Source organism: Chrysochloris asiatica, unplaced genomic scaffold (assembly GCF_000296735.1).
Source record: "Chrysochloris asiatica unplaced genomic scaffold, ChrAsi1.0 scaffold00163, whole genome shotgun sequence".
Classification (NCBI taxonomy): Eukaryota; Metazoa; Chordata; class Mammalia; order Afrosoricida; family Chrysochloridae; genus Chrysochloris; species Chrysochloris asiatica.
Genome location: NW_006408681.1, coordinates 6,825,356 through 6,844,969, shown reverse-complemented (window position 1 = coordinate 6,844,969; position 19,614 = coordinate 6,825,356). Strand labels below are relative to the sequence as shown.

General features: G+C 38.9%; 1 protein-coding gene across 2 annotated transcripts in view; it reads right to left on the bottom strand.

Moving 5' to 3' along the window:
• Positions 1-19,614, bottom strand: part of GRM5 (glutamate receptor, metabotropic 5) — a 677,550-nt gene that overhangs the window by 68,998 nt on the left and 588,938 nt on the right. For both annotated transcript variants that reach the window (XM_006871218.1, XM_006871217.1), the window contains one exon: positions 12,010-12,949. In XM_006871218.1, coding sequence (XP_006871280.1) covers positions 12,010-12,949 — 940 coding nt within the window. The remainder of the gene's footprint in view (positions 1-12,009; positions 12,950-19,614) is intronic.

The following is a 19,614-nucleotide window of genomic DNA, read 5'->3' as shown; positions in this document are numbered from 1 at the left end:
ATCTAAAGTATTCTCAGAGATGTGGATCCTTTCCCAGCAGGAATGGTATCTAAGATGAGTATGAGCTGGCAAAGTGAGAGTTGGGGAGTGTTGGTTATGTATTCCATACAGAGGTTGCTGCCTTGCTGGATACCAGACAGCAAGAAAGTCTATGTAGATCAGTATAGAGAGTGAGTCAGGGAGCAGTTAGAAGTGAGGTTGGTCAGGCAAAGTTGTATTGCCAGGAGCCTTTTCTTGCCATTTGAAGCAAGTTTACTTTAATCTATTTTCCTAGCTAGTGGAGAACTCAGAGAATTCTAAGCAGTAACTAAAATGCTTAGTTTCTGTGATTTGGTTTGCTTCTTTTGGAAAGATTTTTTTAGATATCTTCAGGAAGAATCCACTACTTCTACTTTTGGGTGCCTCTTTTATACCTAGACTCCTGTGATGGCTCTATGTCATTTTATTGGTTTCATCTGCCTCCAATTCTGTCTCCCTCAGGAAATGGAGAGTCCCTCAAAGATTGTATTTTAATTATTTCTGTTACCATTGTTGTTGCTGCATGCCCTCAAGTCAGTTCCTACTCAGAGTGACCCTGTATAGGGTTGCCAAGGCTGTAGACCTTTATGGGAGAGGAAATCTTTATCTTTCTCCTGCATAGCGATTGGTGGTTTCAAACTGCTTACTTTGTTGTTAGCAGACCAACATGTAACCCACTACACTACTAGGGATTCTTCTGTTATTACTACTATCTAGAAAGCCTTGACACAGAAAAACCACTTAGTGGAAACACGATTTAAAAAAAAAAAAATTGGCTTTAAAAAAGAAAATTTGTGTGTGTGTGTGTTTTAAATAACAAATCATCATCAGATAAAATTTGGACAATCAAGTAAACAAAATGAGCAGTCTTGTTCACCGTGATGACAGTGTAAATGCTATAATCTGTAACTCATCAAGGTCTTAATCAATCCAGCATTCAATCAACTTGCTAGGTCACTGAGCTTGCTAGGTGCCTGACACTATACTAGGGCTTGATGGAGAAATATACTAGGGCTTAAGACTATATTAAACAGTCAAGTTATGAAAATACTTCATCTATAAAAGGCTCCATAGGATAAGCACTAAACTTTGAACCAAAAGTCAGCAGTTCAAGCCCACCAGTTTCTTCACTGGAGAAAGGTGACACTTTCTACTCCTTCAAAGATTTACAGTCTTGGAAACCTTATACAGGGTCTGTATGAGTCAGAACCTACTCAATGGCACTTAACAACAAATAACAATATATATGCCAAGCAAGGTTCCAGAATTGATGAAGTACAAATTGAAATCTTTTAACAAACTAATGTGTTATGTCCAGAATTCAGGGTCCCCAAAGACCACCCAGGAGCTGTGTACCGATGCAAATACATAAGGGTTGTTTAATCAAGCTCGAGCCAGGTCTCTAACCTTATCCGACGTTTCGGAATAGGGAAAGAGCCCCGAATTCATTGTCTGCAGGGTTTTTATAGAATTTTCAAACAGCTCAGATTTCTCAGCTTTACAATCTTTGGATTGGTTAACAATTGGCAAACTATGAGATGTTACAGTTTAATTGGTCAGGACTGGTGGTCTTTGTTCTTAGGCTAGGGTAAAGGAAAACATCTGGCCTCTGGCCTTGAGCTGCCTGGCTATTTATACATACATCATATTCTTGGAGCTAAAGTACGTGTTCAGGCTAATGTACAGAATGGAGATTGACCTTGCCTCTGGAGGGAACTAATAACTGAGGCCTTGTCTATTTAAAATGCTTTCCTGAGCCTGACTAGAGTTTAGTCAAGCAGTTTCTAGGTAGGCAAAATCAGGTAAAATCAGTTTGGTCCTTACAAATGCAGTTCTTGAGACGCTCACTCATCTATGTGAAGATATTTGGAAGATGCCTGGCCAACTGATTGGAAGATACTTGTACCCATTCCAAAGAGAGGTGACCTAATGGAATGTGGAAATCAGCAAACAATATCATTAATATTGCATGTGAGTAAAATTTTTCTGAAGATACTTAAAAAAATGACTGCAGCAGTTCATTGACAGAGAACTGTCAGAAATTCAAGCCAGATTCAGAAGAGGAAATGAAACTAAGAATATCACTGCTGACATCAGATATATCTTGACTGAAAGTAATGAATAGCATTACAATGTTTATTTGTGCTTTATTGACTATGCAAAGACTAAACTGTGTTATGCATAATGTGGATAACACTGTGAAGAATGGGTATTCCAGAAAAGTTCATTGTGCTCAAGAAGAACGTGTACACAGACCAAGAAGCAGTCATTCAAGAAGAACAAGAGGATCTACTGAATGGTTTAAAATCAGGAAATGTGTCTGCCATCAATTATATATTCTTTCATTAATTCTCAGATTTTTATAAATGAATAATAAGTGAATAAGGTATGGGTATACATGACAAATACGTGCTGTAGATAAAAAATGAGTGTTTGTAATACTGCAGGATAAGCATTGGACTGCTAACCATGAAGCCAGTAGTTCCAGTTCACCAGCCACTCTGCAAGAGAAAGCTGAGGCTTTCTTCTTCCATGAGAATGTATAGCCTCAGAAACCCTATGCAGGCTCTCTATGAGTTGTAGCAGATTCAACGGTACTTGAACAATAACATAACATAAATAACATAAACAATAAATATGCCAAAAGTTCAGATGAGGGAGTGTCTGTTAGATAGAATTTCACTGGGGAATCTGTACTTTGGAAGATTAATTGAATCTGGATAGAGAGAAAGAAGGTGTTGAAGATTCTCAAGAGGGAAATAGCATGGACATCACTTCACATAGGCTGTTGTTAGGGAGTTGTTGTTAAGTGCCACCTAGTCTGTCCCAACTCACAGTGACCCTGTATCAGGTTCCTGAGGCTTTAAATCTTTATGGGGGCAGAATGACCACCTTTTACCCACAGAGTGGCTGGTGGGCTCTAACTGCTGACATTGTAGTTTGCAGTTGCATATCCTACAGAGCGCCACCGTGCTCCCCTAATGAAATGCAAGCTATTGGAAATCATCAAAGCCCTGATAATAGTTAAGTATATTGGAATTCATACAAGACAACCAACTTTCCAGGCAAATTGCAATTTGGGCAATCGTTATGGAAGGGATAGTTGTTTTACCAGACAGCCTAAGTGGGCCTTCATGACAATGTTAATTAATACAAACTTAGTTAATTAAAACAAAGTGACAAATGATGGCTTCTAAAATTAAGTTAAGGGGAAGAAAACTCTAATGTTTTAAAATCTCTACTGTTTTACCTTCTGAGAAAAGCTATGGTTTAGAGCAATAGACTTTGATCATGAATTGAAAAATCTACTAAATTGTGGGACGCCAGCCTCACATCTCAGGGAATTTTGAATTTTATAGAGCCAGAACTTTAGATTCATCAGATTCAGTGCCTTATTTAAGTCAGAACTGGCTTTGTGTTCATTTGTCAATTTTCAGCTGAAGTGAAGGCCTTAAATGGAAGCCTGGCATTATCTGGTTGACAATGATTTGGTGCTGCACTAAGTTGTCCTGGAAATTAGTGTCTAGAACCAAAATGTTAATCACAGGGACCTCTATACATTGATGGCATAAATAGCATGTTTCTCTCTCTCTCTCTCTATGTTTTTTCTCTCTCTCTCTCTCTCTCTATATATATATATCTATATATATATATATCTATATTTATATATCTATATATATCTGTGTATCTGTGTCTGTGTGTACACACACATATACACACACATATATAGAAGCACTAAAATAAATAGTGATCACCCACTCTTAAATAAAAATCTCCCTTTGTTATTTCATTGAATTGAATGACTGACTCAGAGTACTTTTCTTCTTTATGTTATTTGGTGAGTGGATTTAACTTTTCAGAAATCTAATGTATCTGGTAGAGTTAGTTTAATTCTTTCCTTCAGTGTCAGCAAGCCTAAAATAATTCTCTAAGACCATAGGCAGGTGTTGGCTCATTTGGGCCCTCTTCTCACCAAAAGCATGGCTCTTCCGGCATCAGAAACACATCTTCTCTTTTGGCTCTTATAGTGTTTTACAAAGTGTGCCCTAAGAATACTAGTTCTTAGAATGTTTAAAGGGTTGCTTACGGTGGGGAGGGGAGGGGAGGGGGTAATGGTCCTGTGTTTAAGAAGCTTGAGAAATGTGGGGAATTAACAAATGAATGATGGTTTCTACACTGCAAGATATTCATCTCTAAGAAAGGATTAGATTAGACAGAGGATTTAAATCTTATTCGACTAAGTAAGCTTTTTCATGAGGCAATTTGTGGGACTAAATTTCCAAAGCATGTACTTTGGGAAATGCTCAATTCCAGCTGCAATATAGCTCAAGTCTGAGTTAAGAACTGTTCTATCACTTACTAGTCATGAGACCATGGGAAAGTATTTTAAACATGTTGGACCCTCAAGTGTTTCATCTAAAAAGTGGGAATGATGGGAATGATGAATGTTTCTACTTGCAATATTTTGTGAAAATTAAAGAATTTAGGATAATAATATGTATTAAATGTTCAATGGAGTCCTGCTGTGGTGCTGTAGGATAAGCAGTGGACTGCTAATCATGAGGTTGGAGGTCCAAACCCAACAGCTGTTCATCGAAAAACTTAAAAAGAGTTTCTATGAGTTAGAACTGACTGAACAGCACTTAACAACAATAACAACAAATGTTCAATAAGGCAGCAGAACAGAGTAGACGTGTAATAATAGGTGAACCATTTTGGGTACTATGGTGGTGGTGGCTGTGTGCCGTGGAGTCGGTTCCGAGGCTGTAAATCTTTACAGGAGCAGAAACCATCTTTCTCCCCCGGAACAGCTAGTAGTTTCGAACTGCTGACCTTAAGGTTCACAACCTGATTCGTAACCACTACGTTCCCAGAGCTCCTTCCCCTCTTACTACTTCTCTCCTATTACTACTACTAGCACTGTTGCCTAATAGTCTACTACTTACTGAGGCAGGCACTATTTATTGGCATAATAAACATATACTGGGCACTCTTTTCTCTCCTTAAGTCTCCATTATAGAAGCTGAAAAGGTAAATGCACATTTCCCCACATTACCTTGAAGCAAAGATTTATAGCCATGTGAAACAGTTTGAGCCAATGAGATGCAAGCATAATTCTGCTGGGCCTTTGAAAAGGCTTTCGTTTTCCCTAATAATAAGATTCAATGCATATTATAATAGTGAGACATACACAACAATGTTCTATGGGTAGATACATGTACAGAAATGCAGTATGCATGGATATGGGAGGCAGAGTGGGATATATATATAAATATGTATATATCCCACAAATATATGAGTTTGGAAGAGGATATTTGTATGTAGACATTTACCTTTCCTGAAAACACAACTATGGATGTTGTGGAGCATACAGTGGGCAAAATGATGACAATGTCTTAGATATAATCAAACATCTTAAGGTAATGAGTTGCTAGGCCTGGGCGCTCAGGACCATATAGTCTCTGTGGACATCATGATCAATTGGCGTAACATAATCCACAAAGACAATGTTCTACATCCTACTTCAGTGAGTAGCATCTGGGATCTTAAAGGCTTATGAGAGGCTATCTGAAGTGCAGCTATTGTTCTCTCCATGAGCAGAATAAAGAAGAATGATGAGAACTGAAGAAGCTTGGAAACAATTAGTACAATGGACTAATGAAACATGTGAGCATAAGTGTTCATGACTTTGAGACCAGGAGAACGAAATGGTGCTTGGCTACCAACACCAACTACTCTGAAAGGGATCACATTAGAAAATCTTGGGTAGAACAACAGAAAATGTGGAACAAAACTTAAAATTATTAAAGAAAAAAAAAAAAAAAAAGACTTGGCTTACTGGTCAGAAAGAGAGTGGAGGAACCCTGAGATAATGAGCCTTGAACACCAGTCAGATCTGGAAAGGAACTCATCCTCATGGCCCAATTGTCAGCCAAGCAGTAGATAGGTATATAGCGCATACTAGTAAGGTATGCTCACCATGGAATGGTCAAAATTCAAAAGGGCAACATTTACCTAAGGACAAAATTAAAAAGGGATGGAGAAGGTGGGTGGAATATAAATAGAAATCACAGGGAGGAAAAGGGATAGCTCCTGTTCCATGGAGGGGACTACAATCATTGACATGAAAGAAAGTATATGACTGTCGAATATAAAACTAATAATCATAGTTAAAAAAGAAAAGAAAATATTCAATGCATGAAGTCATGGCAGATAGCTTGCAACCAACCATTAGTAAAAAGAGTAGAGAATAGAAGAAATGCTGGCTCTGGCATCATCGAGCCTCTGAGCTAGGCTCAGAGTAGCCTACCTCGGTAGATATTGTACTGTGGGAAAAATGAAGACCAACCATTGTTTAACCCTCTGAAAGGCAGGATTTCTATTCTAAAATGGTTTATCTACCATTGATCTAGTGTTTTCTACGTGCTGATAACTAAACACTTAACATGCATTGCTTCATTTATTCTCTGCAACAGAATTTATTACCTTTTACAGTTGTAAAAACAGCCTTAAGTACCTTTCACACAGCTGGATATGAGTGCTCTTGTGACTGTTGCCACAGATACAAACTGGTGCATTGTATTTGCATCTATTTTCTCTATGTAACTTATCCAAGTGGTACTGGTGGAGGTTATATGCTATGTGTTAGAAACATGGTGGTGGGGGTTATGTGCCTTGGAGTCGGTTCCGACTCATAGCGACCCTGTACAGGGTTTCTGAGGCTGTAAATCTTTACTGTAAAGCCTCATCTTTCTCTGGTGGAACAGCTGACCTTGCAGTTTGCAGCCCGATTTGTAAGCACTCTGCTACCAGAACTCTGGTAGTGTAGTGGTTATGAATCGGGCTGCTAATCTCAAGGACAGCAGTTTGAAACTACTGGAGTTTTCATGGGAGAAAGAGGAGGCTTTCTGCTCCTTGGAAACCCTACGCAGCGTCGCTGAGTCGGACACAACTCCACGGCACATAATCACCACCAATAACTATAATCTTGGTGGTGTCATTGAGTCAGTCCTCCATTTGCCAGAGTTAGAGAGCAGAACCAGGATGGATTCAGGATAGCAGCTAATTTTCCTCAAATACCTACATCTAAAAATTTAAGTTACCTAATTAAGACAATCCTAGGTGTGGTGATGTAGGATAAAGCGCTGGACCACAAGGTTGGTTTGAACCACAAGGTCGGCGGTTCAAAGTCACCAGTTGTTGCTCAGAAACTCTCTATAGGGTCGCTATGAGTCGAAACTGACTTAAAAGCACTTAACAACTACAAAGGGAACTTTGGTGGTGAAATGGATTATGCATTGTGCTGCTAACTGCAAGATCAGTAGTTCAACTCTACCAACCACTCCACAGAAGACAGATGAAGCTTTCTGTTCCAGTAAAGATTTACAGCCTTGGAACCCTACACAGGGTCGCTATGAATCGGAACCCACTCAACAAGAATAGGTCCCAATAGAAGGATTCATTGCCATATTCCAGAGTTAAAAGCCTGACAGTAAATTAAAATAAACGTGAAAGGAATAGAAGCCCCCAAGTTAACCCCTCCCCCATTACTTAGTTCCAGAGTGACTGGATAATGTGTTATACACTGCTCTAGAAAACTGCAAACTAAAAGGGGAGATAAGCAACCTAGTTATGTATAAATTTATCTCCCTTTTAATTTTGTGATTCTCTAAAGAGCAGTCACTTCTAGGACTTAAGCTGGAGTCCTCATATGGTACTGTAGGATAAGCACTAGACTACTAACTGCAATGTTGCTTGTTCAAACCCACCAGCTGCTCCTAGGTTCAAACCTACCAGCTGCTATGAGTCAGAACTGACTCGACGACACTTAACAACAGTAGCTATACGCTACAGTGTGATAAACACCAATGGACTTTTAAAAAGTACATAAAAAATGGAATTAAAATACAACAAATTTTTTCCAAAACTTTTTAAAGTCCCGCTCATACATGATGCTATAGGATAAACACTGGACAACTAACCACAAGGTGAGCAATTCAAATCCACCAGGAGCACTTAGAAACCCTACACAGGGTTGGTCTATGTTGGGACTGAATCAGCAGCACACAGTAACAACAATAATACACATATATGTTGAAAATCCCTGGAGGCGTAGTGGGTTATGCATTGGGCTGTTAACTGCATGGCTGGTGGATCAAATCCACCAACCACTTCACTCCATGGGAGAAAGATGAAGTTATCTGCTTCTGTAGAGATTAACAGCCTCAGAAACCTTATACAGGATCACTATGAGTTGGAACTGATTCTACAACACACCATAACAACAACAACAACAACAACACTATATTAAAGCTCTGAACATCTTAATTTTTGGATCCCATAAAGGAAATGGTTTTGGGACTCACTGAAGGCATATAGGAAAAGACCTTTAGCAGGGACCAAATTTCTCTCTGTGAAATTTAGGGAAGTAATCCATAAGGACAATGGTTTAAAGCGGAGACCAAGTTTGTGATGTATTTCCCTAGTGTAAGGAAACTAGAGCTTTCTCAGCCATTTCTTTTTCTCCATATCAAAAGCAGGTTCTCATTTGAATATCTGGATTGAGGTCAAAAGGGCTCTAGTTTGTTTACCTGTTGTAGCTACAAACATGTAGACCAGCATTTACCAAGAAAGACTGCAATGAAAAATCAACAATTGCCAATGGTCTGTCCTTGGAAGAAGTGCAGCCAGAGTGCTCGTTGGAGGCCAGGATGGCCAAACTTTGTCTCTCATACTTTGGACATATTGTCAGGAGGGACCAGTCCCTGGAGAAGGATATCATGTTTAGTAAGGTGGAGGGTCCAAGAAAAAGAGGAAGACCCCCAGTGAGATGGATTGGCAAAGTGGCAGCATCAGTGGGCTCAAGCGTGTCAACAGTTGTGAGGTTGGCCCAGGAATAGGCAGTGTTTTGTTCTGTTGTGCATAGGGTCACTATGAGTCAGTACTGACTTCATGGCACTTAACAACTACCCAAATTAACTGACTGCAAAACCCAGTCATCAAGAACTGCATGGTCATGCTGGGAAAAACAAGTTAAAGTATTGCCATCCAATCCTCAGAATCCCTATTTTCTACTATACTGACAGTAAATTTTGTTATTTTTCTTATCTCTTTATTTACTACAGTAGAAATGAAATAGTTGAAAATCGTGATACAGGAACATTAGAACTACAGCAAAGCATAGGATAAATAGACAGAATTAGTAACACGAGTCTTAAGCAGAAACAAATGGCTGTTTGAATGCAAGACATTTTATAATGTTGATCACTGTAAGCTTAACCTTATGAGAGCTAGTTGTTGTTAAGTGCTGTTGAGTTTGTGCCGACTCATAGTGACCCTGTGTAGGATTTCTGAGGAGTACCTGGTTGGCTTGAACTGCTGAACTTGTGGTTCACAGTAACCATCAATAGTATGAACACCAAAATATAAATAAAAAATGCCTACCCCATTGCTACCTTTACAAATTCATCCATTCAACAAATGTACCAAGAAGCGACTGGTGAGTGACTTCTGTGTGCCAAGCAACCTTCTACATGATTGGGTGCCCAATGCAGAATAAGGTAGAAAAGGCTTCCACTCATAAGTGGCTTACCCTCTTTACATTAGAATACTTTACAGTTTGGACACCTGGTGTAACACTGTAGGGTCAATACTGGACTTTGAACCATAAGGTCAGCAGTTCAAACACACCAGATGTTCCTTGGAAACCTTACACAGGGTCACTATGAATCAGAACTGATTCGATGGCACTTAACAACAGCAAGAACACATGATGGACTAGGTGCTGGGCAAGAAGCTGGAAAATGTTAAGGTAAGGATGTTCCTGAAAGTCCAGACCGCATGAATAGAATTAATGTGTCTGTAGCTCTGCACTGCCTTGTATTAAGATCATGCTGCATGCATACCTGGCACAAAGAGTTTCAGGTATGGAAGAAGATTCATGTTGTTAGTTCAGCAGATAATAGTAAGTGTCCTGGTATGGCGTTGCAGAATAATGTGCTAGACTGCAAAGTCAGTTTGAGCTTCAAGGTCAACAGTTCCAATCCACCAGCTGCTTCTCAGAAACCCTACACAGGGTTGCTATGACTCAACACTGACTCGATAGCACTTAACACACAGAAACACAAGCGCTTCCTATATGGTAGATACTTTACATGTGTTAAATCATTTAAGCCTCACTGCACTCTATGAGGTATATATTTCATGATCCACACTTATTAGAGGAGGAAACCCAGGTATAGAAAGGCTAAGTAATTTTCCCAAGATTGAACAGATATTAAGTGACTCAATCTCAGTGCTGTCTAGCACTTTGCACTGCTTTCAATAAAATACTATATGTCTAATCTTTGTACCCATTATCTATGCACTCTTCAACATTTTACAGAGTGGGATTAAGTTACTAAGGCTCAGATATATGAAATTAAAGTGTCAGGATTCAAAGTCAGGAGAAAGATGGCTACAAAGCCAGTGCTCTTCAGTAGCATTCCATGCTGTCTCTTTAAAGAAGCTGCCTTAATGAGTGTTTTAGGTACTTACGCACAGACTGACAATTCCCTCCCTCCATCAATCTATCTGCTTTGTGATTCAGGTTTCCCTGGGATATTTCATTTGAAGAAAAGGCTTGCCTGATAGAATAAATGTTTGAAAAAAAAAAAAATCAGTATTCTTAGTTAAAAGGAAAGATTGGTCTTGCAGAAGTTTCAGTGAAAGAACGTTTCAGAGAGGAGCCAAGAAGACAAATGGAAACAATGCTGGTAGGTTAGATTTATGGAAGAAGTGCTTCTGTGTACAGATCCTGGCATTGCCAGGATTTAATGAAGAAGTCAAAGATGAGTTGTTTCTTCCAAAGTTTATCATTTAGTTGATTACCTTGGACAATCTATGCGTATATACGTCGAAGAATTAGGAATGATAGAACAGTACTGCTTTTCATGCAAGCTGAAAGAAGGAATAGGTGGAATATTTCAAACATTATTATTTAGATATCTCTTCTATTTAAAAGATATTTCTATCAGCAGTTCAAGCTCACTAGCCGCTCCTTGGAAACCCTATACAGGGTTGCTATGAATTCGAACTGACTCAATGGCACTTAACAACAACAACAACATTTACATATTTAACTTTAAGAAAAAAAAAAAAATGTTAAGTTCCCCTACAGTTTGAAGGGTTGATGTCCTGAATAGCTCTTTTTGACAGGTGCTACTTAAATAAATGGGAGAAAGATGAGACTTTCTGCTCCCATAAAGATTTACAGCCTTGGAAACCCTATTCAGAGTAGCTATGAGTTGGAACCAACTCCACATCACATAACCACCACCATCACCAATGCCATTTAAATAGAGGAAATTATTATTGCCAGTTCAGTAAGCTATATAATTTTATAATACCTCAGAATTTATACCAAGCCACTGATAAAATAATTCTATTTCCTTTGAAGGACATTAGGGTCATTTAACACATAAGGAAGTCTTCACATGTTGGGGTGAGGGATCTTTAGCTGATGGCTGCAGATCATTTTCAGATAACATTTATGTAACACTACTACCTATGATATTCAGCTTGGGAGTGAGATGAGACTGCAGGCATCCTGTTCTCAGCATCATTTTCTCTGATAACACTGATCTTTTTTTCTACTCAATTTGGCTGAACCAGAATGTAATCTACACTGCATCTTTGTGAACTCTGGACCTTAAGGTCCTTGCCTTGGCTCAGTGACTTAACATTGTTCTCCATTATCCTGACCTTATCCCTTTTATTATAACTGTTGGCTGTATGAAAGACCTAAACTTGCATGCTTCTAGCCTTGGTCACTGTAACTGGGCCCACCCCCAAACAAACCAAAAAAACATTCAATGAGGCGGTCCTAAGATATTTCTCTAGCTCCCTTCCTCCCATTAACTCAGTTCTCTCCCATTTAAAAGGCCCCAGAAGTGAATGTCAGTACTTCAGTTTTAGAAGTCAGTTGCTCCACAATACCCACACGATGTTTACCTTAGGGTTTCCCCAGAGGATCCCCTCCTCTTCCAGAGGTTGACTAGGCTGCTGGATCTGCTGGCCGCTGAGGATGACTTGCCATCCCCCACATGCATGCGCACCACGGTAGATGTGGTAAAGGCGCTGCGCACATTTCTCTCTGGTTTGGCCAGGATGATGTATACCTTTGGCACAAACATACAGCCTAGAGCCACTGTGGCACTTAGACTGACTGAAAAACACATGGTGATGATTTTGTAGTTGCTGCCAAAGTAGATTGGCACAAAGGCCAGCCATATAATGCAGGTGGTGTACATTGTAAAGGCAATGTACTTGGCCTCGTTGAAGTTAGCTGGAACATTTCGGGTCTTGAACGCATAGAAGGTGCAGCTTAAAATCAACAATCCATTGTATCCAAGAGGAGTGACTACTCCTAGGTTGGTGGTGTTACAAATCAGGTAGACTTCCCGAATGCTTGGGTAGTCATGCATGATGTCAGGAGGCTCCATTATAAAGAGAGCAACAATGATGCCTAACTGAATGCATATGAGAATGAAAGCAATCACTAACTGAGCACAGGCACTCATGAATCTGGGCTTTTTGGTACAGATCTTCTTCTTGCTGCCAGCCAGGATCCTTGCAATACGGTTGGTTTTGGTTACAAGGGCTGAGTAGCTCATAGCAGGGGAGAGGCCGATGCCAATTCGCTGAAGGTAGCAATAAATCTGTTTGGGCTTTGCGATGAGACAGAAGGTACATAGGTAACCCAGGCAGATGCCAGCAAGGATAATGTAGCAGAGCTCCCTGCTGGAGGACTTGACTACTGGTGTGTCACGGTAAATGATGAAGACTGCAGTAACAAACAGGGTAGCCAGTAGGCCGAGGCAGGCAAACACCACAGCTGCAATGGGCTCAGGGTCACCCCAGCGAAGATACTGTACAGGGATCAAATCACAACCTGCAGAGAAGACAGACACATAGTGAAAAAGAAGGAAGAGATGTTTATTAGGGTCACATATCCCTAAGATACAAGCAACAAGCAACAGCTTGTTGCGGTTTGTCTCCCATCTACCCTTCTAATCTGAGTATTGCATACTACACATTCAGAAATCTTTATATTTATTGAGTACATTGATAGGAGCAGTTCTAGGTTCAGAAAACAAAATGATGATGTTCTCTGTTTGTATAAAAGATAATTAGAGGGAAGGAACTTTAAAATAATACTTCAAACTATGATAAGGATCAAGAAGAAGTACAGCATGAACTTTAAACTCAGTTTTGGGGAGTAGCAAAGACTTCCTTAAACACGAATGAGCAAAATGAAAGTGTTGATTTTGTTCAGTCTGAGGGTTTGGTAGGTTTGGAAAAGAGAGGTTAACTGTAAGGAAGGGTCTACAGATATTGGGAGTATCCATGAAACGAGGCCAGTGTACAATAAAGTGATGAGTGGTGTAAAATGGGGCTGGAGAGTAGGAGGAGTGGATCTCAAAGGCAAGGTGTCCCAATAGAGGTCTAGTGTTTAGCTTTAGGTCAATAGGAAGTTATTGGAGGAATGCGTGTGGATTAGAGAAATTACATTAATTGATTTGCATTCGTTTTAAAAAAATATATATCCCTTTGATTATTTTGTGGTTATTCTCTGCTTTCTCCTTATGCAGTCTAGAATATAACCATGGTGGCTGAAGCTCTAGTATTTATCTAGGATTGTAATGTTATTTTAGGAACAGAAGAATATTCTGTGGTTTATGAGAGAAAAAATTGGTGTCGGGGTTCTGATAAACATGACTAGCTGACTAGCTCTGAACTATATATATAAACATCTGTGTTGCTTATACCACCATTATTATTCTGTTATATGCAGTCAAGTCAAATCCTAATAGATACCTTGTTGTTGTTAAGGGCCATTGAGTCGGTTCTGACTCCTAGCCACCCAGCATGGGGTTTCTGAGGAGTGGCTGGTGAGTTTGAACTGCCAATCTTGTGGTTTAAACCTACCTTGAGGTCGAGTGCTTATTTTATGGCACCAGATTTTCCTATTAATTTTTCATATCTCATGATCAAGGTTATGATAGTAATGGTTTGAAAACCAAATGGGTACTGAAATTAGAAGACGCAGCAAAAAGTAATGGTAACAGGTACAATTAATTGTTTAATATCTCTTCTAGCCACAGTCTTAGTAAACTCCCACCAAATGATTTTTTTCCTGGTGGGTCTGCATAGGAGAAAGTGGGGAAAGATACTGATGGATTATATGATTCAGTTGTTAGTAATTGTTAACAGGGTTAAATGTGGAAAGTTAGACCTCTAATGTGGGTATAAAAGGAGCCATCTCAGAAGCAGGAGGGAGAAATCTCACTGAAGGGCCAGGAGTAACGTGTGTTCTTCAGATCCAGAGATCCCTGTACATTAAATCTCCTCAAGCCAGGAACAAAAAACTGGCACCCTGGAAAAGAGGCAGGGGAGCAGCAACAGCAGCAGAACCAGAAACCAGCCCACAGAGCGAGTCAAGTTGAATGACTTTGGGGAGGAGGCTTGCTTGCAGAGTGGACTGCCTCCAGACACTTAACTGGGTGGGGGTTGCTAGGTTTACTGACCCCACAGAGCTAGCGCCGAGTGCCGTTAGGATGAGGCTCATGGAGAAGTGTTGGGTTCAGTGGACATCCATCAGCAGCTGTAAAAGAGTTTTGTAACATTGGCCAGGCAGAGAGAGGCCTGCTTGTGGGCATGTTTGAGGAGAGGTTGTCCTGACTGGAAGAAATGTACCTGAACATTGTTAACCTGTCAACTTCTCCAATAAACTTCCTAACTGTGATTGTGGTGTCTGAGTTCTGTGTGACCACTACAATGCATCATCAAACCCAGATGAGAAGTAGAGAGTGATGTGGAAGAATAGTTTACAGTCATTATTTTGTAGTAACCAAGAACTGTGTGGTTATTTCAAAATCACTAAAGATAGCCATTTATCAAAAAGGCTTCCCTCCTAGGTTTCTTTTCTTTTCTTTTGTCCTATTAGTTTCATGTAGCTAAATTCATTCTGGATTTAATAGGACTTGTGATTTAACCCGGGAACTTCAGCATTCTTTACAAAATTATTTCTATTAAAATATGTGCTTTTAATATTGAAACAAAGTAATTTCAGTTCATATTTTTAAAATTTACTGCTTGGACTAAAGAGAAAACAGTTATTTAAATAATTTAAACAATTATGAAAAATACATATCCTGTTATTAATTAATTAATCTATTTTGTTATTTCCAGCACCAGATCACATACGTTGGAAGTCAGCCAATGACACTTCAGGATTTGGGTTCATACTTACAAATGTATTCCTTTTTATACTACCTTATGATAGGAGTAATGGATCACTCCTAGCTGTAGGATAAGCATGGGACTTCTAACCACAAAGTTGGCAGTTCAAACCTACTAGCTGCTCCTTGAGGTGGAATGATTCGATGACACTAAACAATAGAATATTTATTCTACTGTAATACATTATTTACCCAGCAGCAGGTGGGTTTGGACCACCAACTTTGTTGTTAGGTGCCCTTCAGTTGATTCTGCGTTGGAGCAACCGTGTGCACAACACATTTAAACAATTCTTGGTTTTGTACCGTCCTCACAAATGTTATGTTAGATTCCACTGTTGCTGCCATTGTGTCAATTCATCTTGTGGGGGTGTTCCTCTTTATAATTGACCCTCTACTTTATGAAGCATGATGTCTTTCTCCAGGAACTTAGCCTTCCTGACAACATGTCCATTCTCACTTCTAAGGAACATTCTGGCTGTACTTCTTCTAAAACAGATTTGTTTGTTCTTCTGGCAGTCCATGGTGCTTTTAATATTCTTTTCTAACATCATAATTAGAAGGCATCAATTCTATGATCTTTCTTATTCATTGTCCAACTTTCACATGCATATAAGGTATTTGAAATTATCATGGCTTAGGTCAGGTTCACCTTTGTCCTCAAACTGAAATCTGCTTTTTAACACTTTAAAAAGGTTTTTTATATTAGATTTGCCTACAGCAATACATCTTTTGATTTCTTGACTGCTGATTCATGAACACTGATTGTGGATCCAAGCAAAATGAAGTCTTTGACAACTTCAATCGTTTTGTTCCATTTAACAAGCTGTTATTTAATGGTCCAGTTGTGGTGGGTTTTGTTTCCTTTGCATTGAGGTTTAATCCCTACTGAAGGCTATAGTCTTTGACCTTCATCAGCAAATATTTCAAGTCCTCTCTCCTTGCAGCAAGCAAGGTTGTATCTTCTGCATATCACAGTTTATTAATTAGTCTTCCTCCAATCCTGATGCCATGCTCTTCATATAACTCAGTTTCTCTGATCATTTGCTCAGAGTATAGATTGAATAAGTATGATGAAAGTATACAACCGTATCAACACACCTTTCCTAATTTTAAACCATTTAGCATACTCTTGGGGTCCTCAGAAACCCTATACAGGGTTGCTATAAGTCAAATGACTTGATGGTACTTCACACTAAGTACCACCTTATTCTGTTTAAATGACTGCGTCTTGATCTATGTATAATTTTCTCATGAGAACAGATAGTGTACCAGAATACCTAGTCACTGAGATGCTACTCGTAGTTTGTTGTAATCTACATAGTCAAATGCCTTGTATAATCAATAAACCACAAGTAAACATCTTTCTAGTATTTTCTTCTTCCAGCCAAAATCTATCAGATGTCAGCAATAACAACTTCTATAACCATTTTTAATTATCTTCAGAAAAATTTTACTTGTATGAGATATTAATGATATTGTTTGATGATTTCCACATTCTGTTGGGTCATCTTTCTGTGGAATGGGCACAGATACGAATCTCTTTCTATCGTTGGCCAGGTAGCTGTCTTCCAAATTTCTTGGCATAAATGAATAAGTGTTTCCACTGCTGTATCAGTTTGTTGAAAGATTTCAGCTTATATTCTGTCCATTTCTGGAGTTTTGTTTTTTACCAGGGACTTCAGTACAGCTTGGACTTCTTTCAGTACTTTCAGTTGTCAATCACATGGCGCCTCTTCAAATGGTTGCACCAATAGGACCATGTCATATATTGTCTCAACCCAGTGCCACTGAGTCAATTCCAACTTATAGAAATCCAATGTAGGGCTTCCCAGGCTAAAAATCTTTATAGAATCAGAAAGCCTCCTCTTGCTATATACTGTAGTAAATTTTACAGGGATCTGTTTCTCTAGTGGCACTGTGGGTTAATGCATAGGACTGCAAGGTTGGTTGGAACTGCAAGATCAGTGGTTCAAGTTCACCAGCTGCACCTTGGAAACCCTATGCAGGGTCACTATGAGTCAGAAACAACTTGATGGCACTTAACAACAACAACAACAACAACAACAACAGTTAAGGAACTCTACCAGTGTAGTGGTTATAAATTGAGCTGTTAAACTCAAGGTCAGTAGTTCGAAACTAGCGGCTGTTCCATGGGAGAAAAATAAGGCTTTCCATTCTGGTAATGAGTTACAGTCTTGGAAACCCTGTACAGGTCACTGTGTGTCGGAACCGACTCCATGGCACATAACCACCACCATCACTAATATCCATAGTTGTTGTTAAATGCTGTTGAGTTAGTTCCAACTAATAGCAACCATGTATAGGGTTTCCAAGGAGCAACAGGTGGGATTGAACCACTGACCTTGTGGTTAGCAGTTCAGTGCTTATCCTATAAAGCCACACTAGGACTCCCATATCAATCATAATTATTGATAGAAGAAACATGTTTTGTGGTACATGGAACAAAAATTTTAAGATATTCAACTGAAAATTGTATGTGTACGTGCATGTGTATTTTTTTATGTTTTGATTTTTTTTCACTTTAATGACTTTGATTTTAACTATTTTTTACCCTCTGTTATTCTGCTAAACCTCAATTGCTGTTATCTAAATGTAATTTGCACTTCAATTTCTAAATATTTCATATAAATAGCATTTACCACTGTATTTTATGTCATATATATTCTTGAATTCTTCATATACAATCCAGTAACATCATGTGTGAGACTAAAGAAAACCACTTAGATTTTGGGAAAACAATGTTCATGAGGCATGGTTTTTAATGTGCTGTAATTATTTTCACAAATGTTTTAGAATTTATACATTCAAATGATTTTTTTTCCATCTAGTGTGAATAACACACAAGATTTTATGTTCAGTTTAATGATGCTGCCATTGCATAAAATAGTTTTGTAGCTATTCTCTTGGCATAGCAAATTGGATTCTGATTAGAGTATTATAGTCGCTGAATCTTATAATTGGACAAGATCTTAGAGTTTCCAAAAATGGTTATGTATCACAATCACTTGGGAAGTATGCAAAAATACAATTCAAGGACCTAAACACAGGAGATTTTCATTTAGTGCATTTGGGTGGGTGTGGGTTTGGGGGTGGGCAAAGGAAAATGATTTTGAATAAGCATGCCTACTGACTCTGAAACCAGTCCTTGGTTCTTGTTTGTCAACACTACCATAGAGACCAGGCCAACTTCCTATTCATTGTGTGAATGTTTTACAGTATACTTCCAAGAGGCAACCACCCTAACTCTATCTAAGCTATTCTATGAACTACATTGTCTGAAGATCTGAGCAGGAAGTGGAACTGGTACCCAAGAAGCCAATCAGGAAATTATCATAAGAGGGCAGTCAAGGCATGATCAGCGCAAAAAGTAAGTCACTATACTGGGGAAACTACTCCAGTAAATCCATTTCAGTACTAGGATAAAGGAAATTGTGAGGAAGTGAGACAGAAGACCAAAGAAGGCTTCCAACTAAAGTTGATGATAAGGTTACTAATCAAGAAGAAGGAGTGAGTGATGTAGGAAGAGAAGGGGCATGTTCTATGGAAATAATTAGTACATTGGATGTATTGTATTTGCACTATTTGTGATATAGTGAGATATTGCAGAGACAGGTAGAAACAGAAGGTTTGGTATGGTCAAGGCAGAGGTTATAGCTTTTGTGTATATGTGATTATTAAAGACAGAAATGCGTACAATTGAATAGGACATATATACATATAGATGAGGACAGAGCCTAGAAGTCTGAGGAAACATCAACTTTAAGGAGCTGGAAGTGGAAAAGGATATATCAGGGAATATGTAAGATAGATCAGCTAGAAGGAGGTATCTCAGATGCAAAGGGAAACTAGTTTATTGGATGGCCCACAATTGTTTCTAATAATATCATTTAAGTTTTCTTCTTTTTCTTTTTTTTTATCCTTACCTAAAAGCTTCTGGGGGCATATTTGAAGCCACTATTCTTACTATGATACAATCAAGATGGCAAATGGGGTAGATGTGCAGTGACAAGCTCCATCACCAACAACACAGAATATTGGGCCAAGCAGGCTCACAGAATGGTACTAGAACTCTGAACCACATATAAAGGAATATTTAGAAGATTGGAAAGCTTACAGCTAGGGGAATTTGTAGCAGAATCAAGAAATCCATTGCTTTCTCAAAATTTAAAGTGACAGTTTCTAAATAAAACCAAACAGCTACTACTCATCTGTCTATCATTTGGTGGTGGCTTGTGAGTTGCTGTGATTCTGAGGGCTATGCCACCGGTATTTTAAATAACCAGCAGGATCACCT